At 34.7% G+C, this 11,323-nt stretch overlaps 1 protein-coding gene across 1 annotated transcript in view; it reads left to right on the forward strand.

The window, feature by feature from the left end:
• RASSF9 (Ras association domain family member 9) overlaps window positions 1–10,959 on the forward strand; it is a 36,089-nt gene extending 25,130 nt beyond the window's left edge. The window contains exon 3 of the mRNA XM_023743145.1: window positions 9,302–10,959. Coding sequence (XP_023598913.1) covers window positions 9,318–10,562 — 1,245 coding nt within the window. The 5' untranslated portion in view covers window positions 9,302–9,317 and the 3' untranslated portion in view covers window positions 10,563–10,959. The remainder of the gene's footprint in view (window positions 1–9,301) is intronic.
• The last annotated feature ends 364 nt before the right edge of the window (window positions 10,960–11,323 follow it).

The following is an 11,323-nucleotide window of genomic DNA, read 5'->3' on the forward strand; positions in this document are numbered from 1 at the left end:
AAAATATTTTATCTTAAAATTTAAGATTTAAATTGTTATTTTATTCTTTAATGCTTTGTGCATAGTAGTTACTCAGTGAAAGTTTGTTGAAGGGATATTTGATTGTATGAATGTTGCATTTATAATTACTCATGGCCACCTCATTGTAGTTCTGTATAATTGTTTTCTTGGTATTAAAAGTAAATTCAATGGAGAAATAATTTTTAAGTTCCTAATTAACATTAGAGTTAATGTAAAAAGTCCTATATTTAATTTTTCACTATTATTTCACAGTGAATACGGAAATGCATCTGTAAGTGAGGCTAACATGTTATTGAATAGTTTTACTTAGCATGTAAATCTGCTTATTTAATTTTCTGATAAGGATATTCTAAAAAGACAAAAAAGAAATAATGCAATAGCTGAAGAAGAACAATCAGGTATGTACATATCTTTTTGGTGAAGTGAGTCTTATTAACACCATCTTCATCAAATATCAGAGAAGATTAAAAGCATTCTTGACTTCTCTGTTATCCAAAGATTATAATAATTATTTTTCCAATGTATTTTATTAGCTGAACAGTTATGTTGGTAACGTAGATGCAGTAAAATTGACTGGTTGAAGCAGGTGAAAAATACTGTAGGATAAATAGAGAAGTATTTGTATGACAATATTGATAACTACTGTACCAAATTCAGTAATGTTCCTGAATAAGTACTAAAAGCACTATGCCCTTTTCTACATAAAATAATAATAACAGTAATTCTATTATTGTTGTTAATAACCTCTATTCACCTAGTACATTTTTAGTTTTCAAAGATTTTTAATTTTTTCTCTTTTTTGTTATACCCTCATGAGAAATATGAGGCAGATATGTACATTGCAGTATTACAGTTAAGGGTAAAGAGGCTTAGAAAAAATGATTTATCGGAATTCAAAATACCTGTTATAGTTAAGATGAAATACTAAACTTGAAATCATAAAACTAATAGTTCTCACTATACCTTGATGCAATATTCACAAATAATTTGCACTAATATTGCAGAGAGAAAAATGAACTTAAGGAATTAGATATAAGTGTATACAGAAGTATTATTATTTTCTTCTGTATATATAGTAATAATTTTCAAACATATTTATGACTATAAGCTATTTTGAAATAAATAAAACAGAAGTGTGCTACTCAAAAAGCAGAATATTTCCACAAAACCCTTCCTTAAGATATATTCAGTGTTATGAATTCATTAAGTTACTAAAAACACATAGGTAACTAGGAATAGTATGTGCATGAGAAATGCCATAAATATATACTAAATAATTATAAATGTAGTGTAATATATATTTAGTGTAGTATGTATTTAGAATGTGTAGTAAAGTAGATAATTTCTTCTGAATAATGTTTTAAATTACTTTTAATTCAATTCCCAGTCACTAAAATATAGTAAAAGATGATTATGTGAAATAAGTCATTAATGTGGAGAGTCATAGTTTAGATGTTAAGAGCACTTTCTCTTTTATTATAAGCCATTCTTGAAGATAGACAAACTAGTTAAGTCAATTCAAAACACAACCATTGTATTATGCAATTTTTCAACATACATTTGATTTTTGAATTCCTTAAGTGTTATTGAATGTGGTATGTTTTACTCTAGAGCCAAAACTTGAGGTACCCTACTTAACATTGTGTAAGGCAGTATTTTTAGTTTTTATTTATTCATTGTTTGTATCTATTTAAAATGGAGACCTGGTAAATTACCTTAATATATGTGGTGATATAAATAACTGACTCAAATCTTTCTGGCCATGTAACCTACTCAAGAAACTACATAGATTTTAAGATACTAGGAATGCTAAGTACTGTACTTCAAAGCCATGACTTGATCAAATTCTGCCTTATGGGATTTCATATCTACTTTCAAATTGAACAATGACTGTACATTTATCCAATTAACCCAACTTTCCAAATTTAAAGCGATGTCATTGAAATCTGAGTGTGTTAATTATATCATTCTTATAAATATACAAGTATTTAATAACTGTATTTAATTTATAATGTAACAGAGAAGTTATAAATTTTGAATTCTTTAATCCAGGCCATTCCATTTTATAACCAATTAAATAATATTCAATTGCAAACAGCTATGGTATTTCTATACAGCCTGTCAGCTGGTAGTCCACCTACTGGCCATGCCTTCCAGAGTATCTGGAAAGGACCTCTCCTGGAACCACCATACATGTTAATCTTATCCTTTGTTGTCAATCTTTTTGTCTCTACACTCTTAATATTACAGGCTCCGTAAATTTTAAAAGATGTTTATCTCCTCAAAAAGAAACCCCATACCCTTCAGCTATCACCATACTTTGTTTATTAGTCCATCATTTGATGGAAACTTGGGTTGTTTCCACCTTTTAACAGTTACAGTAGTCCTACCTTTCCGCGGTTTCAGTTACCCACGGTCAACTTCAGTTTGAAAATGTTGAATGAGTATGTAGCTTGAGGAAATCTCATGCTGTCCTGCTCCGTCATTCACATAACTTTTATTACAGTATGTTATAATTGTTCTATTTTACTATTAATTATTGTTGTTAATCTCTTACTATGCCTAATTTATAAATTAAACTTTATCATAGGTATGTATGTATAGGACAAAACACAGTATATATAGGGTTTGGTACTATCCACAGTTTCAGGCATCCACAGGGGTCTTGGCATATCCCCCGTGGATAAGGGAGGACTACTTGTATAAATAATCTTCATACAAACATTTGTGTACAAGTATTTTTTGCAGACACATGTTTTCATTTCTCTTGGGTATATATCCCTAGGAGTAGAATTGCTGGGTCATATGGCAACTCTGTGGGGGCCCTGGTGACACAGTGGTTAAGAGCTACAGACGAGCTACGACTGCTAACCAAAAGGTCCGCTGTTGGAATCCACAAGCCGCTCCTTGGAAACTCTATGCGGCAGTTCTACTCTGTCCTATAGGGTCATTATTTCTTTTACAGCAACTCTATATTTAATCATTTGATGAACTGTCAGACTGTTAGGGAAGAGAACATTTTGTTTAGACCCAATTCTAATGTTAAATTCTTTATTTACTTCCAATTACTAATTTTGCATGAGTCTATGACCAAATAAAAACTATTTGCCCTACAAGTATTGATGCTTTAAGATTGCTAAATTGATTTAGTTTTGATGAATATTTATTTTTCATCTTTCCTATTTTTTTTTTTTTTTTTATATTTGGACCTCCTCCTCCTTCTTCTTCTTTTCTTTTTTTTTTAATGAAATGATGCTGAAGGTCATCCATCCAAGGACCAGCATATGGAAACCACTGATGTAATAAGGATTTTAGCACAAAAACTGGCACTAAATAAAGTGTTCCCTTCTCAGCCCTAGCACTGTTTCCCACAATAAGCCAGGGATGCTGTTTTATAAATCGTACATGACTTTGTATCATCCACATTTCCCATGACAGTGCTAGCCACAGAGGAGGCTCTCAGTAAATATATGTTGAATGAAAAGAAACTCAGTCGGAGCCATATTATAAAATCAATACAGTTTTCAAATCCTAAACCTGCTACAAAGTAGACTTTAGACATGATGAAGCATACTATAGGTGTAGAAGATTGATTACCTATATTCAGTAATGAATTGTCATTGCTTTTGAATTTTTTCAGTCAAGTGACACGATTTTTGAAAATTACTTGGTTTAAAAGATAGTTGTAAAAATTCTTCAAAATATTTAGGAATAGATAGCTGACCCAAGAAGTTACAAGGACATTATTTAGGGCATTAGGGAAGACAGAAAAAAAAAAAGTTTGGAACCAGTCAGACTTGGATATGAAACCTAGATTTATTTTTTAACACTATGAAGCCGTGTGAGGTTATTAATGAAGGTGTTAGGGTACCCTAGAGGCTGAAGACACCTAATTAATTAGTACTCCATCAGTTATCAGACCATATCTAGTCACCTCCCCCACCAAGTCACTGATTTCCTCTAAGTTGTTTTGGAGACCCTCTGGAGAGCCCCAGACGGATCCAGTTCTAATCGGCTCAGAATAGTCAGACATGTGCAGAACAGACAAAGATGACTGACAGATGACCCTGGGCCACGACGCATGCTCAATAACACGAGAGAACTCATGTCAAGGAACAAAAAGACTCATGTCAAGGCACCAAAATTACCGGACATAACGTCATCAGCAGTAGCGGAGCCCATTTCAAAAGCGAAGAGTCCGTCGGCCACTTCCCGGCCAAGTCAGCCCCGGCCCGTAATAAATAATCAATAGAAACTATGAATAGTTAAAACTTTCTGATCCTGCATACCATCTTCCTCCACCCCTATATGAATATGTATAAGTATAAAATGTGATTCCTCATTCAAACTGAGGAACTCAATCTGAGGTCGATACCTCAGAGTTCCCACTTGCTAGCTTACAAAATAAACTCTTCCTCCCAAAAACAGCGTCTGAGAGATTGGCTTCTTGCACGCTGGGCACAGACCCACTGGTCCAGTTTCAAAGGCACTAATTTTCACATATGCAACTTGGAAATAATATCATTCTTGTTTGTCCTGAGGACTAGAGATAACACAAGTAAATGTGCAAAGAGAGTCTCTGGCACAGAGTAAGGTAGTTAGTATAAAAGAAATCTTTTGTATGATAGAATAATAATAATGCTACTTTCCCAACACTTCCATGACGCCGGCTCCAATTAATATACTTACTTTTTTTGGAAGGATCGAGTTCTTGTATACTGTGGCCTCTCCAAGATACTTGCTAGTTTTCAGCTCTGGTGGATAATGTAGAACTAATGGCCACTATGGAGGGCCCTTCTATGTCCCTGCTCTCTGTTTTCCAGTTCTCTTCACAGCTGTAGTGTAGGGCTAAAGAGTTTATAGGTCACATGTCATCCATAGCTATAGATTTGGCTCTGATGTTTCCTAGTCAGAAACGGGAGCAAGACATAGAGACTGAGGAGAAAACAGTAAAGGAAAAGATTATTAAGATTAATAAGAAAAAGGCACAGAAGGTAACACATTTCTGAACATTTTTCACGATGGCTAACCTTTAGGAAAAAGACCTTCCATGACCAGTAGTGCTCTAAGGGGCATGATGAACTTTATTTCTTTAAGGTTCTACTGTTCTCAAAGCGGTGTATTGACAGGAAACTGCCAGAAATTCAAGCTAGATTCAGAAGAGGATGTGGAATGATGGATATCATTGCTAATGTCAAATGGATCTTGGCTGAAATCAGAGAATACTAGAAAGATGTTTACCTGTGTTGTACTGACTATGCAAAGGCATTCGACTGTGTGGATCATAACATATTAGGGATAACATTGTGAAGAATGGGAATTCCACAGCATTAAATTGTTCTTATGTGGCACCTGTACATAGACCAAGAGGCAGTTGTTCAAACAGAACAAGGGGATACTGCGTGGTTTAAAAATCAGGAAAGGTGTGTGTTAAGGTTGTATCCTTTCACCATACTTACTCAATCTGTATGCTGAGCAAATAATCTGGGAAGCTGGACTATATGAAGAAGAATGTGGCATCAGGATTGGTGGAAGACTCATTAATCACCTGCAGATGATACAACCTTGCTTGCTGAAAGTAAACAGGACTTGAAGCACTTACTGATGAAGATCGAAGACCACAACCTTCAGTATGGATTACACCTGAACATAAAGAAGACAAAAATTCTCACAACTAGACCAATAAGCAACGTCATGATAAATGGAGATAAGATTGAAGCTGCCAAGGTTTTTCATTTTACTTGGATCCACCATTAATGCCCATGGAAGCAACAGTCAGGAAATCAAATGATGTATATTTCACCGGGCAAATCTGCTGCAAAAGACATCTTTTAAGTGTTAAAAGCAAAAATGTCACTTTGAGGACTAAAGTGCACCTGACTCAAGCCATATTTCCAGTAGCCTCATACGCATGCGAAAACTGGACAATGAATAAGGAAAACCAAAGAATTGATGCCTTTGAATTATGGTGTTTGTGAAGAATATTAAATATACCATGTGCTGCCAGAAGAATGAGCAAGTCTGTCTTGGAATAAATACAGCCAGAGTGCTCTTTGGAAGCAAGGGTGGCAAGACTTCGTTTCAAGTACTTTGAACATGTCATCAGGAGGGACTAGTCCCTCGAGAAGGACATCATGCTTGGTAGAGGATCAGAGAAAAAGAGGAAGACCCTGGATGAGATGGGTTGACACAATGACTGCAACAATGGGCTCAAACATAACAATTGTGAGAATGGTGCAGTACGGGGCAGTATTTTGTTCTGTTCTACATAGGGTCGCTATGAGTTGGAATCAACTAGAGGGCACCTAACAGCAACAATGTTATCAAAGGCTAATTTGCGTGATAAAAGTTCTTCTTAAAGAAAAAAAAAAAGTTATTTTATGATTTTTTTTCCCCTATTTTAATCCAAACGTCTAAATTATAAAATTTGTAATCTTGTTTTTGTAGTGTATTAGTGAGGACCGCAGACTCTGAAGCTGGCTTTCTTGCTTGGATTTGAAATCACACTTCATCACTGACTGTGTTAAAACAAAACCTCCTTTGCTTCAGTTTCTTCATCTTTAACCTCCAGATAATATTACTATCTACCTTACAGAACTGTGAGGATTAAATGAGTTAATGTATATATAAGAGCTTAGAATAGTGCCTGGCACATATTAAATACTGAGAGTTATTATCTTTAATGCTGTATATTTTTAATAAGATTTTTTTAAGTTTAACCCTATACACTGAAAATAACATAAAAATAAAGATGTATTTAATTTTATCATAATAGCTACTGGCATTATCCAATAAGATTGATAATTTAAACAAGTATTCAGTTTTTTCTTATTTTTAGCATTATTTATAAAATGCTCTTATTGAAATTAACTATAATTTTCCATACAGTAAATGCACAGAGTATGACTTACTGCTTTTCATAATATCCAAGTTTAAATATATCCTAGCTACATGGTGTACAAAAATTTGCATTAATTCTGAGTGTTTCATATGCGTGATTAAAACATATTAAAGCAAGAATTTATTTAGGTCTTATTTGTACTGTATACCCATAACACAGACAGTATTTAGTATCAGTTACTTTGACATTTTATTTGATTTTGCTTAGAATGTATTTATATATCATTCCCTGTTAATCAAGATATGAAAATAATTTTATTTTAAAGTATAACTTATTTTTTTGCTGCTTAACATTATTAAATTATGAATTGTAAACATTGCCAAAAAATCACATTCATTTGAAAATATCACATTAGTCGATATTGAGTCATTAAATGCAAACAATTTTATAGAGAACAGTAACAACTTAGTATGGCTTTTTATGTAATTATAAAATTTTGGTTAATACAGTTAATACTTAAATGTTATTGGGTACTCTGTTAAGAACTGGATCTGATCTTTCATGTTGCTTGGTGTCACTGATGTTTTTCTTTCACCCTTAGTAATCACTTTATGACCTCAGGAGAGTCAATAACCAAAATATAATAATTAGTTCACTTAAGGTAATGACATGGGATTAGTCACAGTTGCTACTAAAATGTAAACACTATAGATTGTTAAAAGATTCTAGAAGCCAGGGAAAATTTCTTTGGTATGTGCTTCATGGAGCCATATGCTTTGAGGGTGCTACATAAATAAGGGGATAAATGACTGTGACTTAACATTCACAACAAGCTAATTTACTTGAGGTCTTACAGCTCCATAAATCATACCGCATTATAATTCATTTCATATCATTTGTTCTTAGCATTCTTTAAGGAGCAATCATGAAAGACATGGACAGCTTGATTTATAGTCATGATGGAAAATATGATCTTAAAAATTCTCCTATAATAATGGCCTAGAAATTATGGACCTTTCTTACCTCTTTTACTATCAGTGTCTTTCTTTTTTTCTTTGGGAAATCCGTTGTTTTTTTTTTTTTTTTTTCCCTTGCTCCTCTAAACTACAGAGTAAATTATGGTGAAGTACTTTTTAAAAATATATATATACCAATTTTGATCACTTCCTAATATTTCTACCTCTAAAACACTAGTCCAGCCAATCATCATCTCTTCCCTAGACTGCTGCAATAGCCTTCCAGCTCACCTTCCTGCCTCCAATTTTGGCTTTTTACAACCTATTCTTTACACAGAAACCAGATGTTTTTAAAACGTAAGTCAGGTCACATTCCTCCTCGCTTGAAACTTTCCAACGGCCTCCCATTGAAATTGGAAAAAAATCCAAATGCCTTATGATCTACAAGATTTTACCTTTCTTCCTGATCTTGTCACCTATTATTTAACCTCTCCCCTCCCCTGTCAACAATTCCCAACTCCACTACCCTCATGATCTTTCTGTTTCTTGAATATACTTCATGACCATTGCACTTCTGTTCATTCATCTGAGAACTCTTCCCTGAGGTCTCTGATTGCCTCCTTGTGGCAATTTATGTTCCTATTCAAATGTCAGAAGCCCTGGTAGTGCAGTGGTTAAGCACTGGTCTGCTAACCAGAAGGTCAGCAGTTCAAATCCACCAGCCACTCCATGGGAGAAAGATGTGGCAGTCTGCTTCCGTAAAGATTACAGCCTTGGAAACCCTGTGGGGCAGTTCTACCCTGTCCTATAGTGTCACTATGAGTCAGAATCAACTAAAACAGACCTCCCCTTCTCCCAAGTCATTTTCTATCCCATCATCCAGTTTAATTATTTTCATCACATTTACTGCTATCTGATTTTATATTAGTTACTTACTCATGTTTGTGCCCTTGTCACCTTTATTCACTGATGTATCCTTAGCATCATCAAACATGTCTAACACATAATTGGCACATAATAAACATTTGTTGAATGAAAAAATGACTATTTTCTGTAATGGACTATTTTCAACTCTGTGACTCAGATATCATCCCACCATTCCTACATATGCGTCCACATTCCTTCACTATTCCTAAGGCCCCAGCAAGAATAGTCTTATTCCATTTCCTCTTATTCATCTCCTCTTTGATTATTATCTTAACTTTAGCAGTTTTAACTGTAGTTATATTGTGCTAACTTTTAAATGTAGTTTAATATAATTTCAATTGTCTTTAACAATTTTTTTTCCAGAGCCTACAATGAAATTAAAATACTTTATAATGTTTTTAATTGTATTTTCTTGCATTAAAACTTCTGATTCTTTGGTAGTCTCAACCTCAAAATGCATCTGTCATGGAGAGCAAAATTAGGAGTATACATGCTAAACCATCGTTCTGAGTTTACGCAGGTGATAACAGAAATATGTCCTTTGTTTTTCTTTCAGATCTCCAACTAAAGACATGGATTCAGAAGAGAAGGAAATTGTGGTTTGGGTTTGCCAAGCAGAAAAGATTGTCTGTGGGTTAACTAAACATACCACCTCTGCTGATGTCATCCAGGCTTTGCTTGAGGAACACGAGACTACATTTGGAGAGAAACGATTTCTTCTGGGGAAGCCCAGTGATTACTGCATCATAGAAAAGTGGAGAGGCTCAGAACGGGTTCTTCCTCCACTAACTAGAATCCTGAAGCTTTGGAAAGCCTGGGGAGATGAGCAACCCAATATGCAATTTGTTCTGGTTAAAGCAGACGCTTTTCTTCCAGTTCCTCTGTGGCGGACAGCCGAAGCTAAGTTAGTGCAAAACACAGAAAAACAGTGGGAACTCAGCCCAGCAAATTACATGAAGACATTACCACCAGATAAACAAAAAAGAATAGTTAGAAAAACCTTTAGGAAACTGGCTAAAATCAAGCAAGACATGGTTTCCCAAGATCAAGATAACATGGAGACATTAGTTCATCTGATCATTTCCCAGGACCATACTATTCATCAGCAAGTCAAGAGAATGAAAGAGCTGGATCTAGAAATTGAAAAATGTGAAGCTAAGTTCCACCTTGACCGGGTAGAAAATAATGGAAAAAATTATGTCCAGGATGCATATTTAATGCCCAGTTTCAGTGATGTTGAACAAAAACTAGACTTACAGTATAACGAAAGCGAGATACTGGAGGACCTGAGCAAAAGCGATGGAATTGTACAACTGGAAGAACGACTAAAATATTACAGAATGCTCATAGATAAACTCTCCACTGAAATAGAAAAAGAGGTGAAAAGTGTTTGCTTTGAGATAAATGAAGACGCAGAAGGAGCAGCTGCAGGTGAACCGGAATGTTCAAATTTAGAAAGTGTTAAGTGTGATTTGGAGAAAAGCATGAAAACTGGTTTGAAAATCCACTCTCACTTGAGTGGCATCCAGAAAGAGATTAAATACAGTGACTCGTTGCTTCAGATGAAAGCAAAAGAATATGAGCTCCTGGCCAAGGAGTTGAATTTGCTTCACATTAACAACAAAGATGAATGCCCGCTAAAGGAAAACAAAGGGAAGGAATCTGAAGTTCCTAACAGCAGTGGGGACGTTCCTCCATTTACTCAAAGAGTATTTAACGCGTATACAAATGACACAGACTCAGACACTGGGATCAGCTCTAACCACAGTCAGGACTCGGAGACAACTGTAGGGGACGTGGTGCTGTTGTCAACATAATTTTAGTGGCTTCTTTCTGACCTACCTTAATGTTGTTAATGTCTGTTTAATTTAATAGGAAACTTTATTTTAAATATTACCTTTTGAAAAAATATAAGTCATGGTAAAGTATTCATTAGTTAATAAAAACCAGTACAATATGTAAGATTTGTTTTTTATGTAACATTTCCAGTATGACTTTATTACAAGCTCAAACGATAAACTATTAGTAACACAGCGTGAAGAGCACGTAGGCGTATAACAGAAATAATTTGATGGGAATTATATTTTCTCATACTGTCTATAGGAAATTATTTATACAAACTTAAAATTGTTAATATTATAGTCAAAATGTTGTAACTGTACACATGAAAAAGTAAAAATAAAATGTGCTGTAATGTCTTTTTCGGAGCCCTGGTGGTGCAGTGGTCAAGAGCGTAGCTGCTAACCGAAACATTGGCAGTTTAAATCCACCAGCCGCTCCTTGGAAGCCCTATGGGGCGGTTCTACTCTGTCCTGTAATCTCTATGAGTCGGAATTCACTTGATGGCAATGAGTTTGGTTTTTTGTTTGGTTAACATCTTTTTTATCACTGTATCACTGGAAATTTTAAATCTATAAAGTATGTGACAGCTACTATGTTGTAACTGCATTAATCCAAATCTTTGTTCCTTTAATTGATACTTAGAATGTACAACATATGTCTCTCACTTATTGAATCCCTCTACCTGTTTATGTCTATACGAGAGCAAGTGGGAAGAGCTACTGTTGAGACACGTACA

This window comes from Trichechus manatus, unplaced genomic scaffold, assembly GCF_000243295.1.
Source record: "Trichechus manatus latirostris isolate Lorelei unplaced genomic scaffold, TriManLat1.0 scaffold00238, whole genome shotgun sequence".
Classification (NCBI taxonomy): Eukaryota; Metazoa; Chordata; class Mammalia; order Sirenia; family Trichechidae; genus Trichechus; species Trichechus manatus.